Source organism: Schistocerca nitens, chromosome 3 (assembly GCF_023898315.1).
Source record: "Schistocerca nitens isolate TAMUIC-IGC-003100 chromosome 3, iqSchNite1.1, whole genome shotgun sequence".
In the NCBI taxonomy this organism is placed as follows: Eukaryota; Metazoa; Arthropoda; class Insecta; order Orthoptera; family Acrididae; genus Schistocerca; species Schistocerca nitens.
The window spans coordinates 324,556,237-324,584,205 of NC_064616.1; the positions used below are offsets into that span (position 1 = coordinate 324,556,237).

General features: G+C 45.2%; 1 protein-coding gene across 1 annotated transcript in view; it reads right to left on the reverse strand.

Annotated features, from left to right (window-relative positions):
* The window catches only part of LOC126249589 (uncharacterized), a 644,174-nt gene that overhangs the window by 243,134 nt on the left and 373,071 nt on the right, over positions 1 to 27,969 (reverse strand). The window contains exon 6 of the mRNA XM_049951253.1: positions 19,849 to 19,984. Coding sequence (XP_049807210.1) covers positions 19,849 to 19,984 — 136 coding nt within the window. The remainder of the gene's footprint in view (positions 1 to 19,848; positions 19,985 to 27,969) is intronic.

Below are 27,969 nucleotides of genomic sequence, written 5' to 3' on the forward strand. Positions count from 1 at the left end.
AGTGCCCATTAGACGGAGGGGAACCGACGGCCAGTAAGTTCCAGTCGGTCCAACAGGAACGAGGTACACGGCTCGTGTTGTCTGTAGTTCAACTATGCCTAGACGGTCAATACCGCGGTTCGATCGCGTACCCATTGCTACTTTGTGCCAGGAAGGGCTCTCAACAAGGGAAGTGTCCAGGCGTCTCGGAGTGAACCAAAGCGATGTTGTTCGGACATGGAGGAGATATAAGGAGACAGGAACTATCGATGAAATGCCTCGCTGAGGCCGCCCATGGGCTATTACTGCAGTGAATGACAGCTACCTACGGATTATGGCTCGGAGGAACCCTGACAGCAACACCACCATGTTGAATAATGCTTTTCGAGCAGCCACAGGACGTCGTGTTACGACTCAAACTGTGCGAAATAGGCTGCATGATGCGCAACTTCACTCCCGACGTCCATGGTGAGGTCCATCTTTGTAGCCACGACTCCATGGAGCGCGCTACGGATGGGCCCAACAACATGCCGAATGGACCGCTCACGACTGGCATCACGTTCTCTTCTCCGATGAGTGTCGAATATTCCTTCAACCAGACAATCGTCGGAGATGTGTTTGGAGGCAACCCGGTCAGGCTGACCGCCTTAGACACACTGTCCAGCAAGTGCAGGTGGAGGTTCCCTGCAGTTTTGGGGTGGCATTATGGGGGGGGGGGGGGGTGACGTACACCGCTGGTGGTGATGGGAGGCGCCGTAACGGCTGTACGAAACGTGAATGCCATCCTCTGACCGATAGTGCAACCATATCGGCAGCGTATTGGCGAGGCATTCGTCTTCATGGACGACAATTAGCGCCCCATCGTGGACATCTTGTGAATGACTTCCTTCAGGATAACGACATCGCTCGACTAGAGTGGCCAGCATGTTCTCCTGACATGAACCCTATCGAACATGCCTGGGATAGATTGAAAAGGGCTGTTTATGGACGACGTGACCCACCAACCACTCTGAGGGATCTACGCCAAATTGCCGTTGAGGAGTGGGACAATCTGGACCAACAGTGCCTTGATGAACATGTGGATAGTATGCCATGACGAATACAGGCATGCATCAATGCAAGAGGACGTGCTACTGGGTGTTAGAGGTACGGGTGTGTACAGCAATCTGTACCACCACCTCTGAAGGTCGCAATGTATGGTGGTACAACTTGTATGTGTGGTTTCCGTGAGAAATAAAAAGGGCGGGAATGATGTTTATGTTGATTTCTATTCCAATTTTCTGTACAGGTTCCGGAACTCTCGGAACCCAGGTGATGCAAAACTTTTTTTGATGTGTGTATTTGCGTTCAAGTACAGGTCATTGTCATTTGGTTTCCTTTAGACTGAATGACCAAGGCTGCCTCACTTCCAGTCGCTGGTGTGTATGGTGTTCCCTGCGAAGGGGAGAAATGTACACTGTCTGACCAAAAGCATCCGGATATCAGCTATTAGTGGTGTGTGCACCATTCGCCTTTATGGCGGCTTCAGCTCTGCTGGGACACTTTCGGTGAAGTGTCTGAATGTTTGTGGATGAATGGCAGCCAATCCTTCCTCAAGAGTCGAAATCAGAAAAAGTGGCGATGCTGGATTCCAGGGTCTGGAGGGTCTAACACGTCCCGAAGATGTGCTGTTCAGTTCATGTCGGAGCTCTGGGCAGATCAGTCCATGTCAGGAATGTTATTGTCCACAAACCATTTTCTCACAGACGATTCTTTCTGGCAGGGTGCATTCTCATTTATTTATTTACACGTCAAGTTCCGTAGGGCCAAATTGAGGAGCAAATCTCCAAGGTCATGGAACGTATCAGTACATGAAATTACAACATAAAAGTAATAACAGATAAAAAAATGTTTATGAACCCTAAAAAAGTCAAGCCATAAGTTTAAGTACACGCAATCAACAATATAAGATAAGAATTAGCTTAATTTTTCAAGGAACTCCTCAACAAAATAGAAGAAGTGACCCCATGAGGAAACTCTTCAGTTTAGATTTGAAAGCGCGTGGATTAGTGCTAAGAGTTTTGAATTCATGTGGTAGCTTATTGAAAATGGATGCAGCAGTATACTGCACACCTTTCTGCACAAGAGTTAAGGAAGTCCAATCGAAATGCAGGTTGGATTTCTGCCGATTACTAACTGAGTGAAAGCTGCTTATTCTTGGGAATAAGCTGATATTGTTAACGAGAAAAGATATTAACGAATACATACATATATACTGAGAGGCCAATGTCAAAATACCCAAACTAGTGAACAGGGGTCAATAAGAAGTTCGACAACTTGCACCACTTATTGCTCGAATCACCCGTTTCTGCGCCAAAAATATCCTTTTAGAGTGGGAAGAGCTACCCCGAAATATAATACCATACGCCATAAGTGACTGGAAATAAGCAAAATAGACTAATTTTTGTGTCGAACAATCACTTACTTCAGATACCGTTCGAATAGTAAAAATGGAAGCGCCGGCCGGTGTGGCTGAGCGGTTCTAGGCGCTTCAGTTTGGAACCGCGCGACCGCTACGGTCGCAGGTTCGAATCCTGCCTCGGGCATGGATGTGTGTGATGTCCTTAGGTTAGTTAGGTTTAAGTAGTTCTATGTTCTAGGGAACTGATGACCTCAGATGTTAAGTCCCATAGTGCTCAGAGCCATTTGAACCATTCCGAATGCTTTTGATCAGATAGCGTCTGTGGAAAGAGGTAATAGAAAAAATTAATTGGTCGATGTTTTCCATGTGATGACGTGTTCAGTATCTACAACAGAGTAGTAGCGACCAATTTGGTTGTGTTACTTTTGCTCGCCTCATCTGCAATGTACACTACTGGTCATTAAAATTGCTACACCAAGAAGAAATGAGGATGATAAACGGGTATTCATTGGACAAATATATTATACTAGTGCTGACACGTGATTACATTTTCGCGCAGTTTGGGTGCATAGATCCTGAGAAATCAGTACCCAGAACAACCACCTCTGGCCGTAATAACGGCCTTGATACGCCTGAGCATTGAGTCAAACAGAGCTTGGATGGCGTGTATAGGTACAGCTGCCCATGCAGCTTCAACACGATACCACAGTTCATCAAGAGTAGTGACTGGCGAATTGTGACGAGCCAGTTGCTGGGCCACCATTGACCAGACGTTTTCAATTGGTGAGAGATCTGGAGAATGTGCTGGCCAGGGCAGCAGTTGAACATTTTCTGTATCCAGAAAGGCCCGTACAGGACCTGCAACATGCGGTCGTGCATTATCCTGCTGAAATGCAGGGTTTCGCAGGGATCGAATGAAGGGTAGAGCCACCGGTCGTAACACATCTGAAATGTAACGTCCAATGTTCAAAGTGCCGTCAATGCGAAAAAGAGGTGACCGAAACGTGTAACCAATGGCACCCCATACCATCACGACGGGTTATACGCCAGTATGGCGATGACGAATACACGCTTCCAATGTGCGTTCACCGCGATGTCGCCAAACACCATCATGATGCTGTAAACAGAACCTGGATTCATCCGAAAAAATGACGTTTTGCCATTCGTGCACCCAGGTTCGTCTTTGAGTACACCATCGCAGGCGCTCCTGTCTGTGATGCAGCGTCAAGGGTAGCCACAGCCATGATCTCCGAGCTGATAGTCCATGCTACTGCAAACGTCGCCGAACTGTTCGTGCAGATGATTGTTGTCTTGCAAATGTCGCCATCTGTTGACTCAGGGATCGAGACGTGGCTGCACGATCCGCTACAGCCATGCGGATAAGATGCTTGTCATCTCGACTAGTAGTGATACGAGGCCATTGGGGTCCAGCACGGCGTTCCATATTACCCTCCTGAACGCACCGATTTCATATTCTGCTAACAGTCATTGGATCTCGACCAACGCGAGCAGCAATGTCGCGATACGATAAACCGCAATCGCGATAGGCTACAATTCGACCTTTATCAAAGTCGGAAACGTGATGGTACGCATTTCTCCTCCTTACACGAGGCATCACAACAACGTTTCACTAGGCAACGCCGGTCAACTGCTGTTTGTGTATGAGAAATCGGTTGGAAACTTTCCTCGTGTCAGCACGTTGTAGGTGTCGCCACCGTGGCCAATCTTGTGTGAATGCTCTGAAAAGCTAATCATTTGCATATCACAGCATCTTCTTCCTGTCGGTTGAATTTCGCGTATGTAGCGCGTCATATTCGTGGTGTAGCAATTTTAATGGCGAGAAGTGTATTCATCGCTCCCCATAAGAAACCAGACATTTTTATATGCTGGAAAGTAGCTGTACGTTAGGTGGGTGTTCCTATCATTGTGTGTGTCTCTCTGACAGGGAAATGGCAAGAAAAGATTTAACTTCAATCTTAATAATTGGGGAGATGCTGTAACCAGAACCGTAGTAGCTGCCGGGGTGGCCGAGCGGTTCTAGGCGCTACAGTCTGGAACCGCGCGACCGCTACGTCGCAGGTTCGATTCCTGCCTCGGGCATGGATATGTGTGATGTCCTTAGGTTAGTTAGGTTTAAGTAGTTCTAAGTTCTAGGGGACTGATGACCTAAGCTGTTAAGTCCCATAGTGCTCAGAGCCATTTGAACCATTTTTGTAATTTATACCCATGTGTCTATCATGGCCTAAATGCACACTAGAACAAATGGAGGTGGGGTTAAAGAGAAGTCGTCAAAGATAACACGAAATCTGCTGGGTTGCTCTTGTTACACACACACACACACACACACACACACACACAGAGAGAGAGAGAGAGAGAGAGAGAGAGCATTCATCAGCTGTCTGCAATCGTATATGATGGTTTTCGGATCAGGCAAATTGTCTTAGATTTGGGTCTACAACAAGCGAAATCGCACTATTTGCCAGATGCAGGAAACTGAGTGGGACACTTATTCTCAGGTTCAGTCTTGTTAGGGAGAGTGGCGCAAAACAAAATTTACAACTGCGCGAAGGCTATATAAATTCTTGCGAATATTGCGAACTGCTCTTTTTCCTTACGTAAAAGTACGGCTGCTAAGTATTGTTACACAGCTTCTAACGACCTTGATGCTCATGAAGAGCAAACCTCCGACAAAAAGCAAGTGATATAAAAGGAATGCGATATTTCTTTATTAAAACAAAACAGAAGTTACGGAGGTTGAAAACAGCATTCCGTAACATGGTGCAAGATTCAGTACGATCTAACGCAGAAATGAGCAAAGGAATGTTAAAGTCCATGCCAACAAGTTTTTTCTTACAGCTGCAAGTAACGAACAAAATGACTATCTCCTTTATAAGTCTCACACAAATAACACCTTGTTTTGCTCGTAGAAATGCATCTAACAAAAAGAAAGAGTGTTATTATCAAGGGGTGGCATTATTTTACAATAATATCTCGGAAATAGAATATGAAATAGTTTCTTGGACTGCACTTTGTTCTTTTACGGACGTCCTGCACAGTTAATGAGAGCTTCAGACAACAGGAAGCGCAGTAACTGCTGGTACAATACTTGCGGCAGAATATTTGTTTCTAATCTTGCGGAGCTTTTTGGCCCGAGCGGTCTAGGGCGCTGCAGTCATGGACTGTGCGGCTGGTCCCGGCGGAGGTACGAGTCCTCCTTCGGGCATGAGTGTGTGTGTGTTTGTCCTTAGGATGATTTAGGTTAAGTAGTCTGTAAGCTTATGGACTGGTGACCTTAGCAATTAAGTCCCATACGATTTCACATTTTCAGCATTTGGGCCTACATATTTGCCCTCTGATCACAGGTTGGAATGACACGTACGCTACGTCATTGACGCGTTTACATTAATAACGTCGAGTGTCGTTAGAAGATCGTAAGAAAATACAGTAAGATTTGGGCAAAATTTTCACTTGGTGTAATGAACGGCAGTCCTCTTTAAATATGGATAATGCAAGATCATAACTATAATCCGGCAGTATTCTATTACAAGATGAGAGGCAAATATAGCGAATAAATACTAACAAGGGGAAGACCTCAGACACGGCCAACCGACTCGGCTCATATGTGACAGGCCGTTTGTTTACAACCTAAAATGTAAGACTGCAAAATATTATGTCTCGGCATCCCTGAGGTTTTTAGAAATCCACCTAAAGAGTTCATGACGCGCAGTCGACTTAAAACTGAGACGATCGACAGATAAATGAAAACTGAGAAGTTTTCATTATTATACGTTGGGTCCGCAAACTCATACTTCCCTAGAAATCGAGGAAAGAAACTGTTAAGACTGCCGATAATGTTCTTTTAAGATAAACGATACTCTATGAAATCACCGCTTGTGTAGCGACCGCGGCATGTTGCTAGGGAGCAGGGAACCTGTGTTCGATTCTCAAATGCATTCAGCAATTTTTTATTTATATTTTTTCCGTATCGAAATTGATTGGAATAGGAGAATTAATAGGGGAATGAATACGGAATAATAACAAGATAGGCAAATAAATTACTCATCATTTCTATTAGTAACGAATTAAAATTTTAAGACTCGTTTTATGATAACGATTCCGAGTAACAGTGTATGTTTACGTACGTAAAGAAATGTGTAGTGCTGCAAAGGAACCTGAAAATACGGCAAAAGCATTAGTGCCAAACGGAGAAATCCCTGTAAAATGAGTAAGCACACAACAGTTTCAGATGTAAGCGGGAAATACAACCACTGATGACGTTTTAAATCAGTAACATAAGACGCGTACTCTAACACAATTTTCAGTAGTTGCAAACAAGGATTTTGATTATCTTCAGTAATTACGGGCACTTTGGTGACACTAACGAAGAATTTGTTTTTATAGATACATATGTTCAAATACATATTTTATTGTTTTACCTCCCCTATTTCTATTTCTACATCTACATCTACATCCATACTCCGCAAGCCACCTGACGGTGTGTGGCGGAGGGTACCCTGAGTACCTTTATCGGTTCTCCCTTCTGTTCCAGTCTCGTATCGTTCGTGGAAAGAAGGATTGTCGGTATGCTTCTGTGTGGGCTCTAATCTCTCTGATTTTATCCTCATGGTCTCTTCGCGAGATATACGTAGGAGGGAGCAATATACTGCTTGACTCTTCGGTGAAGGTATGTTCTCGAAACTTTAACAAAAGCCCGTACCGAGCTACTGAGCGTCTCTCCTGCAGAGTCTTCCTCTGGAGTTTATCTATCATCTCCTTAACGCTTTCGCGATTACTAAATGATCCTGTAACGAAGCGCGCTGCTCTCCGTTGGATCTTCTCTATCTCTTCTATCAACCCTATCTGGTACGGATCCCACACTGGTGAGCAGTATTCAAGCAGTGGGCGACCAAGTGTACTGTAACCTACTTCCTTTGCTTTCGGATTGCATTTCCTTAGGATTCTTCCAATGAATCTCAGTCTGGCATCTGCTTTGGCTGGCTCTGAGCACTATGGGACTCAACTGCTGAGGTTATTAGTCCCCTAGAACTTAGAACTAGTTAAACCTAACTAACCTAAGGACATCACAAACATCCATGCCCGAGGCAGGATTCGAACCCGCGACCGTAGCGGTCTTGCGGTTCCAGACTGCAGCGCCTTTAACCGCACGGCCACTTCGGCCGGCGGCATCTGCTTTACTGACGATCAACTTTATATGATCATTCCATTTTAAATCACTCCTAATGCGTACTCCCAGATAATTTATGGAATTAACTGCTTCCAGTTGCTGACCTGCTATTTTGTAGCTAAATGATAAGGGATCTATCTTTCTATGTATTCGCAGCACATTACACTTGTCTACATTGAGATTCAATTGCCATTCCCCGCAATGCGTCAATTCGCTGCAGATCCTCCTGCATTTCAGTACAATTTTCCATTGTTACAACCTCTCGATACACCACAGCATCATCTGCAAAAAGCCTCAGTGAACTTCCGATGTCATCCACAATGTCATTTATGTATATTGTGAATAGCAACGGTCCTATGACACTACCCTGCGACACACCTGAAATCACTCTTACTTCGGAAGACTTCTCTCCATTGAGAATGACATGCTGCGTTCTGTTATCTAGGAACTCTTCAATCCAATCACACAATTGGTCTGATAGTCCATATGCTCTTACTTTGTTCATTAAACGACTGTGTGGAACTGTATCGAACGCCTTGCGGAAGTCAAGAAACACATCATCTACCTGTGAACCCGTGTCAATGGCCCTCTGAGTCTCGTGGACGAATAGCGCGAGCTGGGTTTCACACGACCGTCTTTTTCGAAACCCTGCTGATTCCTACAGAGTAGATTTCTAGTCTCCAGAAAAGTCATTATACTCGAACATAATACGTGTTCCAAATTCTACAACTGATCGACGTTAGAGATATAGGTCTATAGTTCTGCACATCTGTTCGACGTCCCTTCTTGAAAACGGGGATGACCTGTGCCCTTTTCCAATCCTTTGGAACGCTACGCTCTTCTAGAGACCTACGGTACACCGCTGCAAGAAGGGGGGCAAGTTCCTTCGCGTACTCTGTGTAAAATCGAACTGGTATCCCACCAGGTCCAGCGGCCTTTCCTCTTTTGAGCGATTTTAATTGTTTCTCTATCAAATGGCTCTGAGCACTATGGGACTCAACATCTTAGGTCATAAGTCCCCTAGAACTTAGAACTACTTAAACCTAACTAACCTAAGGACATCACACACACCCATGCCCGAGGCAGGATTCGAACCTGCGACCGTAGCAGTCCCGCAGTTCCGGACTGCAGCGCCAGAACCGCTAGACCACCGCGGCCGGCGTTTCTCTATCCCTCTGTCGTCTATTTCGATATCTACCATTTTGTCATCTGTGCGACAATCTAGAGAAGGAACTACAGTGCACTCTTCCTCTGTGAAACAGCTTTGGAAAAAGACATTTAGTATTTCGGCCTTTAGTCTGTCATCCTCTGTTTCAGTACCATTTTGGTCACAGAGTGTCTGGACATTCAGTTTTGATCCACCTACCGCTTTGACGTAAGACCAACATTTCTTAGGATTTTCTGCCAAGTCAGTACATAGAACTTTACTTTCGAAGTCATTGAACGCCTCTCGCATAGCCCTCCTCACACTACATTTCGCTTCGCGTAATTTTTGTTTGTCTGCAAGGCTATGGCTATGTTTATGTTTGCTGTGAAGTTCCCTTTGCTTCCGCAGCAGTTTTCTAACTCGGTTGTTGTACCAAGGTGGCTCTTTTCCACCTCTTACGATCTTGCTTGGCACATACTCATCTAACGCATATTGTACGATGGTTTTGAACTTTGTCCACTGATCCTCAACACTATCTATACTTGAGACAAAACTTGTGTGTTGATCCGTCAGGTACTCTGTAATCTGCTTTTTGTCACTTTTGCTAAACAGAAAAATCTTCCTACCTTTTTTAATATTTCTATTTACGGCTGAAATCATCGATGCCGTAACCGCTTTATGATCGCTGTTTCCCTGTTCTGCGTTAACTGTTTCAAATAGTTCGGGTCTGTTTGTCACCAGAAGGTCTAATATGTTGCTACTAGTTACTATTATTACTAGTTATTAATAAGTATTTTTCGAAATTATAGATAATTTCAGTAGATATATTATGAGAAATAAAACAGCGACTATAGTATGGAAGTCGTCCGTGGCTGAGTCATTTTTTGTTCTGCTGGAACACAACAGTGTTGATTCCTGTAGCGCCTTTTATGCGTCCAGGCAACTCAGAAATTTAGGATTTAGACTTTGAAAAATAACTGAAAAATTTACTGTCGTCTGCACTTATATCGTATCACTGAGTGTGGACATATGACATTGTCGACGACGTCCTTAAATTGGAATTAGTGCGCTAAACGCAGGAACCCACTGGGTGCTACGAGTATTCGAGAGGAGTAGGCTAGGTGCCGTCACCGGGATACAACTTCTACCATTTTTCTTATCAACAACAGTAGAAACAACATTACACTTCATATGCCCTCAACCCAGTCACGTACATTAAGAAGTTATATCTGAGATAACTTAACACGCAAAGCACCGAAGTAAGGTCAACTGTAATGGAACGCTCCAAATCGTCAGCTATATGAATTGATAAACACCTGTAGAACTGATCCTTTTCACAACTTCATCACTACCATGCTTGTCTGAAAAATATTAAGAGGCCTAGTGATGTTTTAGTTTTTTTGTTTTATCAAACGAATGTGAAAAATTTAAGATCTGCCACTTTGACAATACGTAGATTAAAGCTCTGGTTTCCTGCGTGAAACTGGTTCCCCAAGTCCTTGGTAGATTTCTGGGGTTTGTGATACTAGATACATACTCAGCGACCATGCAGTTCCCGTAAGTTGTTGGCTGGTGGTTTGTGGGGATGGAGCTGGCTCTTATAGTGTCCCAGATGTTCAAAAATGGTTCAAATGGCTCTGAGCACTATGGGACTCAACTGCTGTGGTCATAAGTCCCCTAGAACTTAGAACTACTTAAACCTAACTAACCTAAGGACAGCACACAACACCCAGCCATCACGAGGCAGAGAAAATCCCTGACCCCGCCGGGAATCGGACCCGGGAACCCGGGCGTGGGAAGCGAGAACGCTACCGCTGTCCCAGATGTGTTCCGCCAGTTTCAGACCAGGCGAATTATGTGGACAAGACAACAATATGACTTCACTATCATGCTCGTGAAACTAAGATAGTGCGATTCTGGCCTTGTAACATGGGCAGTTATCCTCCTGGAAGATGTAAAATTTGTGAATTTTTGGTAACATCTTATGGGGCCAAACTGCTTAGATCATTGATCCCTAAGCTTACACACTACTTAATCTAACTTAAACTAACGTACGCTATGGACAACACACACACACATGCCGGAGGGAGGACTCGAACGTCCAATGGGGGTAGCAGCGCTGACTGTGACAAGACGCCTCAGACCGCGTGGCTGAAAGATGTGATCACCATCAGGAAAGACATAAAGCTTGATTGGGTGATGGTGGTCCACAATAAGGGTCATGTAAGTAGTGCAGTTATACTCGTTCTGGCACATTTGGTTTGTGTGGTTTCCACACATTCAGGGGCAAATTAGCTCCCTCCCCTAAACCTAATGTTATGCTAATATATTTATGATCACCTTGGTCTGTTAGTTGATTTATTATCCGCTGGTGGTTGACTTATGACCCCCTGGAGATAATCTGCCTTTTGAGAAGCCCACCACCCCTCCTCCTCCACATCTTCCTACCACACCCCACTGGGAAAAGGGGCACTATTTTATGTCACCACTCCCCCATTCATTGCTGAGAAACTTTTCCCTCCCCTGGGATATTCTGCAGCCATCCCCTCCCATCACTCATCTGGAAATTGGCAGGAAAAAGATACAGTCTATGTTGAGCTGATGGAAAATATGTAGGGTAGTTTCCTTTCTTTGTTTTGGGTGCTATCCTGCCGGAATTTGGCGGGTAAAGCTCAGCCCCTCCCCTTCCCTCCCCAAACCTGGAAAAATCGCTTAGTATGTGCAGATTTGTTGGACTGAAAGGTGAAAGTATTAGCCCACCAGCAACTAGATGTCCCAATTACATAATTACACTGTTTCAGATTGGAGGTGTTATCTTGTTAGAAACTTTTTGTGTGTGCGCTCACCTTGATGTGCAGGTATTGATGGAACTAGTGCACAATGCCACCACCAGAGGACATGCCCCAACTAACCGCCCCAGTCCTCCACTTTGAGAAAAAACTGGTGGGAAAAATTGCTCAGCCTGTGCTGAGCTGATGGACTGGAAGTCTCCCATGACAGGAAATGCAACTACATTGCAGAGGGCATAATAATATACTGCTTGTTTATAAAATTCAATTTGCATAGCAATTTGCAGGGTTGGATCTGTTTGGTGGGAAAAGCTGATCATTCTTTGCTGTTGGAAGGTACAGGGCTTGTAAAGTACCTAAAAAAAGTAATTAAATATGTAAATACATCGCTTTTTTCCAATCGAGCAATGAGTACCATCATGAAATCAGTGTCAACAAAAAGCACTCGCCATATGTAATTACACTGTCACAAACCGTGCTATACATATTTGACAAAAACCTTTCAGTCACATCTTCCCGCATGCCGCCCTGCATACATGCTCTGGGCTACCAGCAACCCCTTGGGTCTTGAGCGCTAGACTGGGACGCGCCGGTCACCTATGGAAGAATGTGTGATACTGGATGTCAGCTTTCTTTGTAATTTGATACAGGACTCTCTTCTTCTATTGTTCCCAAACATACACCTTCCACACCACCTCAGTGGAGGCAGCTGCTCTATGTGCTCACCCTGCTGTGCTTATACTGACTAAGTTAGGTCACAATATCATCAACAGAGAACGCTGGGAAAAATAACCTTCCTATCCCTCCTCCTTTCAATCCCCTCCTCCCTTCCCTCTCCATCACCCTCTAGTTACTTCTTGTTCGACAAAGTATCAGGTAGTGGCAACTCTTTGATACTGATACCTGGGAAATCCCTATTGAAACACATGCTCTCTCTCTCTCTCTCTCTCTCTCTTTCTCTCTCTCTCTCTCTCCCTCTCTCTCTCTCCACCTCCATCCTTTCTCTCAAGTGGTTACTTCCCGACCAGTGAGCATCTGTCACGTGCCACCAGGAACCACACTAAACCCTCTTTCGTCCTGAAAAAAGTACTGGGTACCTGGTAAATCTCCAGCCCTACCCAAAATTTTGGGCTGTGAATGTTTTGGAAATAGTATATCTCCACTACCCCCACTCAATTACATTGACTGACTAATTAATTAAATCGATACCTTATGTGTGGGACAGTTTTCCTTGCTTCCTATTGGTGGATACTAGGACTGACATATTTAGCGGGAAATTCTTGGGCTATCCAGAATTCGATCTCACAACTGCCCGAATTCTAAACCCTACCCTTCCCCCTTCTGGATTCACCTTTCATCATATTGGTGGCGACGGGCAAAGTTATTTCGTCTGGTGGGAAATCCATTACATTGGAGGCATCTGAAAATGGTAGTGAGAATTTCAAATTTCAGCTTAGTTGCGCTATGTCGCTAAACAATTTGCAGGAGATAGGGCAGTGGTTTGACTGGAGTCGCATCGCAATACCACTATTGGAAACAAGAAATTGATCAATCGAGAATTTGATGTCATGAATGGAAGCGGTGCTGTATAAAATAATACATGTTATATCAGATTTCGGGTGTGGGGGGTGTGGGAATTTATGCCGTCACGGTTGAGTAATTCCTGGCCACCTGCAGGTTTGGTAAGTGTATCTTTTAAAACACTATACAATTCCCAAGTTGGTTTTCTCTGCAACACCAGAACGAAAAAGGAGGGTAAGGATATACTGCATGATAGGATAATAACAATAACAAATCCAACTTTATTCAAACAAATACCAATCCACTTTTCTGCTCCAAGAGAGAGTCCACTGGGATGTACTGAGAAGCAGTCAACGTCACACACAGCAGCCATCACCAAGTGGACAGAGCACTTTGTAAACACATACACTTCAACCACAATCCTTTCTGTCGTAGTTGCCATGGTTAGATGTCAGAGATCGCAGAAACTTCCGTAGGCCACTGCCACTGGTAGTCTTCACACGATCTCCAGGTATTCACACACTGGTCGTATAATAATGCTCTGAGGCCATAGAGACTGTCACCGTAACTGCCCAGCCGTCAACAGATCAATTTACATGGGGGAATAATCGTCCATCGCCAATACTCGCCATATTGAATCTTCTCACACAACACACAAAATCCATCAGGCCGCCCAATATATACTGACTATTACTTTGCTATTCACTTGCCCAGAGTGAGACACAGTTTGCTCAACTTCACCCACAATGGCTCTCGCCTTAAGCTGCAAATGTCCATTCATTCCAACTACAAGCTACCTCCGCCCCGCGCCCAGACAACAAGTAGAGTCGTCCTAGGGAACCAGCCACATATTTATCAGTGTAACTACAATTAAATACTATGACCACAGCGCCAATCTGGTGACATTCCACAATGAGCAAAGTATCACGACTACCTGTTTGTGACAACTGTGGCTCTGGAAATATTAGTTTTCCATGTAAATCTACATCCTCCTTATGACTGGATGTAATTTTCCACATTAAAGCTTTCATACTTCTAACAGCTATTGAAGCACTGAAATCGCAGTTTTCCATGTAAAAAACAGAGAACTTGTACCTCCCTTACAACCACACATCGTCCCGCCCACAACATTTTCTTTGCGCATGTCGGAACACTGACCACAGAAAATTTACATTCCAACCAATACACATTCCACACAAGCAGTGTAATTACTGTTTATACATGTACAGCGTCGAAAAACGTTGTGGAATGTCTATACTGACGCCAGCTAGGTGTCTGGATTCTTCTCAATTCTAGGAAATTACACTCCTGGAAATGGAAAAAAGAACACATTGACACCGGTGTGTCAGACCCACCATACTTGCTCCGGACACTGCGAGAGGGCTGTACAAGCAATGATCACACGCACGGCACAGCGGACACACCAGGAACCGCGGTGTTGGCCGTCGAATGGCGCTAGCTGCGCAGCATTTGTGCACCGCCGCCGTCAGTGTCAGCCAGTTTGCCGTGGCATACGGAGCTCCATCGCAGTCTTTAACACTGGTAGCATGCCGCGACAGCGTGGACGTGAACCGTATGTGCAGTTGACGGACTTTGAGCGAGGGCGTATAGTGGGCATGCGGGAGGCCGGGTGGACGTACCGCCGAATTGCTCAACACGTGGGGCGTGAGGTCTCCACAGTACATCGATGTTGTCGCCAGTGGTCGGCGGAAGGTGCACGTGCCCGTCGACCTGGGACCGGACCGCAGCGACGCACGGATGCACGCCAAGACCGTAGGATCCTACGCAGTGCCGTAGGGGACCGCACCGCCACTTCCCAGCAAATTAGGGACACTGTTGCTCCTGGGGTATCGGCGAGGACCATTCGCAACCGTCTCCATGAAGCTGGGCTACGGTCCCGCACACCGTTAGGCCGTCTTCCGCTCACGCCCCAACATCGTGCAGCCCGCCTCCAGTGGTGTCGCGACAGGCGTGAATGGAGGGACGAATGGAGACGTGTCGTCTTCAGCGATGAGAGTCGCTTCTGCCTTGGTGCCAATGATGGTCGTATGCGTGTTTGGCGCCGTGCAGGTGAGCGCCACAATCAGGACTGCATACGACCGAGGCACACAGGGCCAACACCCGGCATCATGGTGTGGGAGCGATCTCCTACACTGGCCGTACACCACTGGTGATCGTCGAGGGGACACTGAATTGTGCACGGTACATCCAAACCGTCATCGAACCCATCGTTCTACCATTCCTAGACCGGCAAGGGAACTTGCTGTTCCAACAGGACAATGCACGTCCGCATGTATCCCGTGCCACCCAACGTGCTCTAGAAGGTGTAAGTCAACTACCCTGGCCAGCAAGATCTCCGGATCTGTCCCCCATTGAGCATGTTTGGGACTGGATGAAGTGTCGTCTCACGTGGTCTGCACGTCCAGCACGAACGCTGGTCCAACTGAGGCGCCAGGTGGAAATGGCATGGCAAGCCGTTCCACAGGACTACATCCAGCATCTCTACGATCGTCTCCGTGGGAGAATAGCAGCCTGCATTGCTGCGAAAGGTGGATATACACTGTACTAGTGCCGACATTGTGCATGCTCTGTTGCCTGTGTCTATGTGCCTGTGGTTCTGTCAGTGTGATCATGTGATGTATCTGACCCCAGGAATGTGTCAATAAAGTTTCCCCTTCCTGGGACAATGAATTCACGGTGTTCTTATTTCAATTTCCAGGAGTGTATTTGACATTACGGTCTTCCAGCCAATCAGATTCCGGGAGGTGCTGCATCCCACCAAGACTCTCTTATATGGGAAAGAAATGACGGTTGCCTTGCCTTCAACTACCTAATTTCAACTACTTTTCAAGGCCACTCAACTATCCACGTCCCATTCATGCAGACCATTGCGCCTTTGCTACTAAAGCCGGACGCTCTAATCTACGCCCGCATCTCGTGGTCGTGCGGTAGCGTCCTCGCTTCCCACGCCCGGGTTCCCGGGTTCGATTCCCGGCGGGGTCAGGGATTTTCTCTGCCTCGTGATGGCTGGGTGTTGTGTGCTGTCCTTAGGTTAGTTAGGTTTAAGTAGTTCTAAGTTCTAGGGGACTTATGACCACAGCAGTTGAGTCCCATAGTGCTCAGAGCCATTTGAACCATTTTTCGCTCTAATCTACAAAACAACAGGTCTCCAACACCGCCATGCCACTCCCGCCACTGATACTACCCAAGTCGAATTCGTGCATTCTTTTTGCGCAACAATAATTGTTTTCAAATTCTCTCTACGATGCGAAAAAATAAAAAGGAAAAGACTTCTATTTACAATTATCTGAGTGTATGGGATGTGGGTAGTTGGATGATCTTGGAAAGTTGTTCACACTAGGTGCTTGAAGCCAAGGCAACCCTCGTTTCTTACCTACACGAATATCGTCAGACTGGTGCTGCTGTGGTAATATTCAATTGTAATTAAACTGATAAATATGTGGCTGGCTTCCTAGAACGACTCAGCTTGGTGTCTGGACGCGTGGCAGAGGCAGCCGGTGGTCAGAACAAATAGACATTTCCAGCTTAAGGCGCGAGCCGCCACTGAGCTTCCCGAACCGGTCAGGTGGGATACGACGGTGCAGTTGACCTAAGCGTGTCACCTTCTGGGCGGATGAACAGCAAACTAATACTCACTGTGTTGGGAAGGCTTCACGATCGTGTGTGTTGCGAGTATTCTCAGATTTTTACGTGGGGCGAGTGTTTGCACTGGATGATTATTCCCCTAATGTAAAGTGAGTGGTTGACTGCTTGGCAGTCACAGCAGCAACCTCTCCGCCCTCCAAGCATCCGGTACGGCCAGTGTGTGGATGACGGGAGATAGGTGGCAGCTGCCGGTATGGCCAGCGCACGGCGTTGGCGCACGAGGACCTATGGGAGTTTCCAAGATCTCTGACGTCTAACCATGCCAGCTACTATGGAAAGTATCGTGGGTTGAGTGTATGTGTTTACAAAGTGCCCAGTCCATGTGGTGACAGTTGCTGTGTGTGGCGTTAAGTGCTTCTCATTACATCCCAGTGGACTCTGTCTTGTAGCAGAAAAGTGGAGTGGTATTTGTTTAAATAAAGGTGGATTTGTTGTTGTACTATCCTATCATGCGGTAAACCCTTACTCTCCTTTACTTTATGGTGTACTACAGAGAACAAACTTGGGAATTCTATAGCGCTTTAAAAAATACACTTAGCAGAGCTGCAGGTGGTCGGGAATTACACAACCGTGATGGCATAAATTATGGCCGAAATTTGAAATTACAAGAACCATTTTATACAGTACCACTTCCAGTTGTGACATCAGAACCCTGACTGATCAATCCACTGTTTCTGATAATTGTATTGCGAGCATATCCCAGTCGAACCCCTACCCTGTCTCCTGCAAATTGTATAAGGACATAGTGCAAGTAAGCTGAAATTTGAAATTCTCACTACCATTTCCAGATACCTCCAATGTAATGGATTTCCCACCAGACGATCTAACGTTGCCTGTGTCCATCAGTAAGAGGAAAGGTGAATACAGAAGGGGGAAGAGTAGGGTTTAGGAACTGGGCAGTTTCATCGAAACCTGAATAGCCCAAGAAATTCCTGCCAAATATGTCAGTCGTAATATCCAACCATTGGAAGCAAGTAAAAACTGTCCCACACAGAAAGTATCGATTTAATGAATTAGTCAATCGATTTGATTGAGTGGGGGTAGCACAAATGTAATATTTTCAAGACTTCCAGAGCCCAGCAGTTTGGGTAGGGCTGGGGGTTTACCAGGTATCCGCTACTTAGTTCAGGGCGAAAGAAGAGTTAGTGTGATTTCCAGAGAGAGAGAGAGAGAGAGAGAGAGAGAGAGAGAGAGAGCGCATGTGTTTTGACAGGAGTGTCCTATGTATCAATATCAAGGAGTTGCCGCCACCTGATGCTTTGTCAGACAGGAAAAAACCAGAGGATGACGGTGGGGAGAGGGGGAGGATGGGATTTTTAGGGAGGAGGGGTAGGGAGGTTATTTCTCCTAGCGTCCTCTGCTGGTGCTATTGTGAACTAACTTCGTATCTGCACAGCAGGAGCACATAGAGCAACTGCTTCCACTGAATGGCGTGGAAGGTGTGTGTTTGGAAACAAAACAGGAAGGTACTCTGGTGCCAAATTTCCGAGGAAGCCGACGTCGAGTATCACTCATTCCCGTGCAGGCAACCGGCGCCTCGTAGTCCAGTGCTAGGGACTCAGAGGGTTGCTGGCGGTACGGCGTGTGTGGTAGCGTGCAGAGACGCGGCTAGCGCGTGGGCGGACGATAACGCAATGTCCTGGCTCGCATAGTACCCGGCACATCTGACCTGGGGTCGTTGCGAAGATGCGATCGGAAGGTTTCCGCTGGATATGGGTTGTGGTGGTGGACGAGGGTGCTTGTATAATCATGAAATGGTGCATACAAGACCTCAGATATAAAACGAGGTTTTTCCCACAAATTGCAATATTCCACACAGTCAATCTGTTTGATGAGATATTTGCCACCAAATATGCAAGTCATCAATCATAAGTGTGTCATTATTTCCGGGGAACCAAGGCGTTGTGGGATCAAGGCCATTAGGAGTTTTCCCAGTGTCTACCATTTACATCACAAGAGTGAAGGTACAATGATATAGCTATTTCCCACCAAGGAGGGGCCCTGCCTGCCACAAATTGATTAAGTAAGAATGCAAATTGAATTAAGCAATATATTATTATTACATTGATTTGAATTTTGTGCCCTGAGATCCTTTCTTTCCAGCTCAAACTAAGACCTTTGCCCACCAATTTCCACATGAGGTGGGGAGAGGGGAAGTGGGGGAGGCGAGAGGAGGTCTGAGTGATTTCCCAGAAAGGGGAAAAGAGGCTCAGAATTGAACTGGGGAGGGATGACAAAAAAGTGTACCTTTCCTGGAGGGGCGGAGGGGGGTGGGATGGGGGATTGTCATAAGGATGGATTATCCCCAGGGGATCACAAATCAACCACTAGAGTGTCATAAAACAATTAGCATTACAATAGGTTAAGTGGAGGAGGATAATTTGCCCCTGAATGTATGCTTTCCCCTGACTGTATGCAACCTCCACAAAGAAAATGACCCAGAAGCCTCTTTAATCTGCTAATCACGTAGTCCACAGCTGTGTCTTCGATTAGTACTACAAGTACCATGGAAGCCCAAGTACTTTGTACCTGCAACAGAACTGTACTCTGTTGTCAGATCTGCCCATTCTGTTTTTCAGTGCTGACATGCCTACGACCCCCATTTCCTGTGATGAGGCTTGGAAGTTCAACATCTTGTAGCTTACTCGTGATTTCACCGTATTTTGGCCACTTTTCGTGGATAAGCACGCAAACACCTGACCAGCTTATCCATTTCCGACATGCTCGTTCACACAAGTCAGGCTATAATTATCTGCCCTTTAGCAGTAGATGTTCTCATTTGCGCTAGATGTCGTCGCCAGAATGATACCACATTCGTCTCTTCTCTTTTTATACGCTTTCCTTACCACGTCACTTGCACGCAAAGCCACCAGGCGGCATTCAGTCTCGCGGTGGGCAGTGATCATAATGTTTCGGCTTATTTTATGCACTATTGGATCCTTATCACTCCACCTGAAAATGATTCTGCGTGCTGGCATAATGAGAATTAACTGGATGCCAGGATTAAAGGGAAAATTTCTATTGTGTATCATCAGTATACTCGGTTGTAAGCTGCCATCGTGATGTGGTGCTGGTAAAATATTGACGGAAAGTCAAAGGAATCATACTCTGCAAATAAGCTTTTTGTCTAATCGCTATCGTGCGGATGCAGGCCACTTACCCAGCAGTGGAGACGTTGGCGATGCGCAGCGTGGTGTTGCGGTGCTTGAGGGAGTAGGCCCTGCGGTAGTCGAGCGTGTGCCAGTGGTGCGAGCCCGTCAGCCACGACGGGAACCTGCACTTGGCCGGCGACGACGCTGCAACACGCGCCACCAGCTCACATCTACTACTAGTCTTTCAACCATACTGTAGTGGAATGTTATAAAGACAGACAAAAATATTGTTAACAAACTCTTTTACATCAAACTTCCCCAGCAGAATTAGACATCTTAAAGTACTAAAACTTTTAAAATTTTCAAATTCCAAATTACGAATTATTTTTTAAAACATTTGTTCTACAGCCCGAAGACTGGTTTAATGCAGCTCTTCACGCTACTGTATCCTGTGCAAGTCCTTCAGATCTGCACAACTGCAACAGCCTACATCCTTTTGCATGTGTTTACTATAGTGCAGCCTTGGAGATCCCCCTCTTCCATTTGTACCACCGCCCCACCACCCTCACTTGCTTCCATTAAGAAATTAACAACTCATTTATGCCTCTGAGTATGTCATATAACCTAACCCGTTTTTTAGTCAAATTTCTCCCCAACACTATTCACTAGCTCTTGATTAGTTACTCGATCTACCCACCTAATGTCTGATAATCTTATGCTCTTGACATGTACTGATTATCGTCCACTTTTCGTTCCCATATAATGTTGTGAATTTTCCCACGCTTATTCTGACTTAAAGAGTCCACTATGTTAACAGCTCGCTCAGTACTACCAGAGCAATATTTCCTCGAAAATACTTCAGAGAAGGTGGAGATATATGTTGTATGAAATAACTGACGTTTCAAAAGGTGATTTGAGTTGAGACGTCCTTTCCTGCGCTGTTGGTAGATATTGTTGATTCTTGAGATTCCACCTTGGTAGTAACGCTGACTTCGCCAGGTGTCGGCGTTAAAAGCGGCTGAACGTTGTTTCTCATCCAGCGCTTACTACTTGGCTGTAATATCGAGAACTATTCACTATTCCACACTCAGGTAAAGTTGGTATTCGATCTCTACTCTCTAATATGCATATCCAAAGTCTGGGATGTGTTAGCCTTTTCATTAACGAAGCAGGTATGCAGTATGGTGGAATCCTACGTCAAAAATTAAGTAGCTACTGTTGGAAAAAGTGTAACACACCCTAATAGATCAGTAACATCGTCCCGGTCATATAAGAGGCTGGAGAATTGTTGGGGATTTAATTAAGATAATTATCAAGAAGTCTTTTGGTGGAACCGTATTTTACAATGTCTCATACTCGGCCGACTAAGTATCAGTAATAAGAAGGGGAGGGGGTTGATTGTCATATCGCGTATTGTCATGACCCAGCTGCATGTTGAAACTTCCTGCCAGATTAAAACTTTTGGCTGGACCGAGACTCGAACACAGGACCTATGCCTTTCGTGGGCAAGTTTCCCACCAACCGAGCAACCCGAGCAGGACTCACGTACCGTCCTCACGGTTTTACTTCCGCCAGTACCTCATCTCCAACGTTCCAAATTTTAAGCAAGTTATCCTGTGGAACTTGCATGACTAGCACTGCTGGAAGAAAGGCTATTGCGAAGACAGGGCTTAGCCACGGCCTGAGGAATGTTTCCAGAATGAGTCCTTCTGTCTGCAGTGGTGTGTTCCCCGACATGAACCTTCTTAGCAGATTACAACTATGTGCAGGACCGAGATTCGAAACCAGGACCTTTTGCCTTTTCGCTTTTCTGCGAAGTATGGAAGGTCCTGGCGGAAGTAAAGCTGTGAGGCCGGATAGCTTGGGTAGCTCAGTCGGTAGAGCACTTGCCCGCGAAAGGCATAAAGTTCGGGTTCAAGTTGTGTCCAGCACACAGTTGTAATCTACCAGGAAGTTTCATATCGGTGCACTCTGCTGCAGAGTGAAATATTCATCCCAGTTACAAGTTTCTTAATATTGTGTTACATAATATGTAAGTTTATTATAACTAGTGAGTAAACTGTCCATCGAAAATGAATACGGTTTCATAAGTGTTTTTGACTTAGAACTCTTCTTCAAGTTGTGTCATGCCATCTCACGTAAAGATAAAGAAATAATGGTTAACGTTCCAGTGCTGCACAGGAGGTCTGGCACTCCAAAGCACATTAATACCCTCATACACTGTTATGGACAGGTTTTCGGGCACGTGTACATGAAATACCAAAATTCTGTATTTTGTTTGAGAGACCGAGAAAGAATCAGATATATTTCTATGTTAACGACGAAAATATTTCTCAGACCCCACTCATTATTTCATTGGGGGCTTGCTAAAATAATAAAATAAGTGAAATAAGAAGGAAAAAAGTATATTCACCTAGGGTAATAATGTAGACCTGAGTATTGTAATTTCCTGACGATGAGAAATACCTTGCTTCCAATGCTAATATGACTACGACAGGATTCTGTCTTTGAAATGGAAGATCGATGCTTATTTAAAGATATATTGCCCGGCAATAAGTTCAGCTCCACATGTAAAATAAACCAAGACACGATGTCAGGAGACAAAAAAAAATTGAATTCCTGTAAACTGATTCGGAAACATATTAAACGAGGAGAACCTTCCATTTAAGCGCATACTGTATAGTCAGTGTCGTAGTCGCTCACCTCCTCCCGGCTTAGTAGTCCCGTGATGTTGGTCACAAGGTAAATTCTGCTTTAAGGGCTGTTAATTAATTTACGGGAGAAAGGCGTAAAACTTTATTAAACGAAGGGGAAGAAGCTAATTAATGGAAATGTTTTCTGTTCAGTGAAGCGGATCTTCATTTGACAGCGCAAAAATTTTGGGTTGGAATCTGGCTATGCGATTTTACTACAAGTTGAGCGAAATTGTAGCAGTACATAGCTACAGACTTTGGTGAAAGGAGTAGCGTATGAGTTAAAATAGGGGACACAATAGAAAATTCACTTAAAAGTTCGCGACATCCATTACTGTAACTGTGTACTTATCCAAGGTTTGATCTTACGGTGGACACGGCAAGGAAGTTTCGGTTCTTGGAAGTGAATTTAATTTATAGATTATGCATATGCTAAATGTTAAAATTTTCATTTACATTAATTTTTTTACCTCTTAGGAAACCAAAACTGAAGTCATACCCTATTACGGTTAGAGATTTCAAAAGATTCGACATGGGATTGTTCTGCTTGTATGAATAAAATTTGCAGTATTTCGAGACACATCATCGAAGGATATATAGTAATGCTGTTGCATGAAATTTTGGGTCTGAGCATCATGAAAAGACACTCGTTGGCAAGAGCTAACGCTGAAATTCGAGGTACATAATGGTTTAAAGGCATTCCTCCTGAATTAAACGAATGAATCTCTCCTTACTGACCTGCGTTGCAGATACTCTCATAAACTTTTATAATTATAACTAACTTTCTGTACAAGATATAGGTAACCTTTGCCCAGTAGTCCTTAAAACTCTTCGTCACGTATTTCGTCAGTTACTTCAGTTTTGGATGCGGGTCTAACCAAGACTCAATCGACACTCGTGGTGCTCGACCTGGATGGCGTCCTGGATGTGACATGGTCCACACAAGCACTAACCAAAGCTCAATCGGCGCCCAAAACACATGACTCTGGCCGGCCGCGTGTGGCCGAGCGGTTCTAGGCGCTACAGTCTGGAACCGCGCGACCGCTATGGTCGCAGGTTCGAATCCTGCCTCGGGCATGGATGTGTGTGATGTCCTTAGGTTAGTTAGGTTTAAGTAGTTCTAAGTTCTCGGGGACTGATGACTTCAGTAGTTAAGTCCCATAGTGCTCAGAGCCATTTTTGAACATGACTCTGGGTCTGGATGGCGTCCTGATCTCAAGGTCCATACAAACACTCCGATGTCCTGTAGTGCCCCTCAAAGCATTCTGACTCATTTCTAGAGAGAAGAGGTGGACCACTGTTTCGCGGAAAGTACAGGACGTTTGCAGGGGGTGTTGCGGGCGAACAAAAGGATACAATGTACGAGGGAAATTCCGAAAGGGAATTTCGTCATTGTTTTTGAAAGAGGAGATTGTACATCAGATGACACAAACAAACGCCATATGAATCCACCCCAGCTGCTGGTTCAACGACGGAAAGGGCGTCAGCGGATAAGGAAGAACGCATTCGCAGGGCACCAAAGAAAGAGTAGCAGCAGACTGTCGTGCCCGAGGTTATTCCAGTGCACATTACGATTGATGATGGACTTGTACTGACCACGTGGTCGCCAAGTGCGTGCTGGGACTATTATGTCCATCATCCGTGAACGCCTACAGACCGTGTACGGTGGAGAGGTCATGTCTCCTCAGATGGTTGGTGGCTGGTATTACATGTTCTGAGAAGGGCTTTCACCTCTTTCCTGCACTAAAAGCAGAAATCTCTGGATGTCACTTCCAAACTAATGCTGCAGTGGAGCAAGTGGAGCAGGCTGTGTGACAGTTCCTTGCATCGCAGGGCACCATGTCATACCAGAGTGCTCGCCTGGGCAGCCGCGCGGTCTAACGCGCTGCTTCCCGAGCACGAAGGGGTGCGGTCCCAGGCACGAATCCTCCCGGCGGATTAGTGTCGAGGTCTGGTGCGCCGGCCAGCCTATGGATGGTTTTTAAATCGGGGGTGGGGGGGGGGGGGGTAGTGGGAGCCGAACCGCACAATAACCCTGGGTTCGGTGCGGGGCGGTGGTGGGGTGGTGACTATGTCAAAAAGTAGTGCAAGGTGCGTATTTCATGATGCCATGGTATATTTGTTTTGGGCAATAACGTTTCTGTGTGAAAAATTGTGACGGAACTTGCGTTTGGAATGTCCCTTGTCTCAGTTCATTGTGACAGACAACAAAAAAAGATATCGCGGTCCCTATTTCATCTCATGCAAACATCCTCCATTCGAAAACATCTCTGCCATCTGCCTGAGAGAATATCCAGTTTGCCAGTCGGGCTGCAGTGCTCCAGGTTGTTTTCTCCAGCAACATGTGAGACACAAATTTTGTCATAATTTTTTTATTTATAAAAAGCGATTCTCAACTCCATAACTCCCGTGGTTATACTTATCGTATTGGTGTTCAGGGCTGTAGTTCACCGACTCATCTTACGTCAGAAGGGATCTTAATTTTATAAATAGTGAACACTTTTTAGTAAGGTTTTGTTTATTATTTTTCAGCACAAAAACAAAGACATCTTGCACCACTTGCACTTGGCTTACACAGTGTTTCCAACATACTATTTAATGAAATTTGAACAACAGGATCACTGGCCAACTAACTTAACACTATCACTATCCTAGCAGAAACTCCACAACTTAAACTTCAAAACAAAGGTCACAAACCCAGAGCAACTGGAGCACAACTCGCGAAGTAAAAACTTATGTTTGTAATTAGCTGTATCTCTGTAAACAATAAAAATTGAACAGATGTTATTTGGAACGTTTTACTGGAATTAGTCTATTCAACTACCTCCTAAAATATTTACCATTCCTCGTGAAACACCGTGTATAGTTCTATTTACAACAACTGCAGCTGAACCTGCATCCTTGTGGTGTAAAGTATGTCCCAAACGAAATAAATTTTATTTTGTTAACGTACGCCTATCTTCTAGCTCCATTTAATGACAGAATCTCGCATGAAAGTCGTACTCCACGGAGTTTACACGGAAACGTCCGATTCTGGTCTCCTTGCCTTCCAAATTTAGTACATGTCTCAAATCTTTTTGCGAAAAGTTTCAACGCCAAATTAACGAGCGTTGTGTCACTGTGCTCGTCTTTTCAAGAGCTTTTGAATCCCGTTTCGATACCTTGACAAGTTTTCGAAATAAAAGGTGTGTACGTCCCACATCATTCACCCTGTACACTGCACAAGCCACCGTACAGTCCGCGGCAGACAATTTACAGAAACTTCGTGTGAACATAAGCTGTCGTATCACATCTACCTGACAGTCCAGAGTTGTAAATATAAGGGACTTAATTATGGAGACCGGCCCAATGTTTTTAATCATCAGATACAAAGATTTAAACAGTACTTCATGAAAGTATATGGAATTGTAGTAGCGTTCGTTTACAGAGAAACAATACTTTAGTTTTGCTTGACATATGACAGTTCCAGTTCTGAAACCATTAACAGGAATGCGTCAAAAACGTTTAAGAGTACTTCGTGAACGTATATCACATTGTGGTAGCGCTCATTTACGGGGAAAGAACACTTAGTTTTGGCTAACACACGACAGTTCCAATTCTTCTCGTGCGCGTACCTGAATGTATTAACACGAACGCGCCGAATACAATATATCGTGTGGCCTTTTCGCAGAATGCTTAACGGTAGAAACATTAAACGCAATAACGGCCGGAGCATCACGCACAAGAGACGAGCCAGAGAAAGCAGAGCCAATCGACAGGCTCCCATTTACTAAATTCCCTTAATAGCCGCCTGCCGCGTGGCAACAATTAAGCGCCGGCCATTTAAGTATTTAATATGTGCTAAACGGCCGCGCCGCGCTCGGATATGACACGCCCCGCGCCAGCGCGCTCCATAACTTTTTTTTTTTATTTTTTTTTTGGGGGGGGGGGGGGGGGAAGAGGCCGTGGGTTGGTCCAACAGTGTTAAGTGCAGCTGCCGCGCCGAAAAACTTCATTAACAAACACTAGCCACAGGTACGGCTAAAAAATAAACCAAGTTACGGCGCGTTTTGGACGTCTCACACGCTTCTAATTTGTTCAGCATGTGCCGCCCATGGATATAATTTAATAAACACCGCACCATATTTACGTTTTTCGATATCCAGCCTGTTGGTATGGGATTCTGAGCCAGTATTATTACAAGGTCACTCAATTCTGTGGTACAACTATTTTTCTACTTTCATTTATCGACATAATGGTGAAAGACGAAGTACTACTACCATTGTGCGTAAAACAAATCCTAATGGAGGAAGTAAATGCTTTGGACAGGTTATTAACATACCATTTGAGCCAAATAAAACACCGAGTAAAATGTTCATTTCACATTTATGTCTTTACAGATGGCACAGTGACTCTGTTAGAGACGAATGGAGGAGAAAATCTGACTTCCTCAGCGAGTGTAGTCTGACCTCTTGTTAAGAGGGCAGATATTATCAACACATGAGCGACCGCCTGGAGGTCGATGTGGTACCAGTGCCATTACGGCCGTCTGAGCCGTTCGTTGATAGTCGCAGGAGACGAATCCCAGAGAATAATTACTTGAATAGGGTTTAATGATATTCATCTGAATTACTATTCAAAGAAAGCACTGGGGTAACGAGAATATGAGGCTGGGGTGCGAGTCCTGGGTGCAGCTTCCGCGAGGGCTGTTTTGTGACAGGGGAAACAGAAGAGGAAGAGTAAAAGAAAAACGAAAGAAAGACGCGGGAGATAAATAAGGAAAATGTAAAGAAGAAGACGAATTAGGGAGTGGACTGGGGGCCACTAAAATGGGAAAGGGGCAGAGATGTCTGACAGGGTATCACGAAGAGATACGGCTGGGCTGTGTTGGGCAACAATTCCATAAGACCTACCTCTCCCTCGTACACAGACTCTTGTTTCTAGTTTTCAGCTACTAGAGCGAATCACTCTCGTTATGCCAATTGAAATACGCAACATCGGCAGTTTAAAAAAGGCAAAAGAATCACGTTAGGGAAAGAAACTTCCAGGCAGATAAACCTGTGTGTCGGACTGAGATTCTGAACTGAGATCTTTTGGTTTCCTGGGCAAGAGCTCTGCTACTACAGACCAGGTGTTACTCACTCACTCCATCTTGTCCCAGCTCTCACCTCCCACTCATTTTGCTCCTAGCGCCCACGCATACTCCCCCTTCCCCGCCCAAAACGAAAGCAGTTATAATGACCCATTCATATCGTCCCCATGTACACCTAATACGTCTCCTAACAATCCCATGCGTACTGGTATTTCGTCAACATGTGGAACCCCAAAAAACACCAGCCTTATCTAGATCAGATTCCACCAAACTGAATAGCTTTTTGTAGAATTCTAGCTCATCATTTAATAGCTTTAATTATAAAATTCTAAGGACGAAGAGGCAGCAGTGTGTCTGCTACTACCGCCAACTCCAGGGAGACCCGTCTGGAGGTCGCGATGTTTTCATGGCTATCCGATGATCCA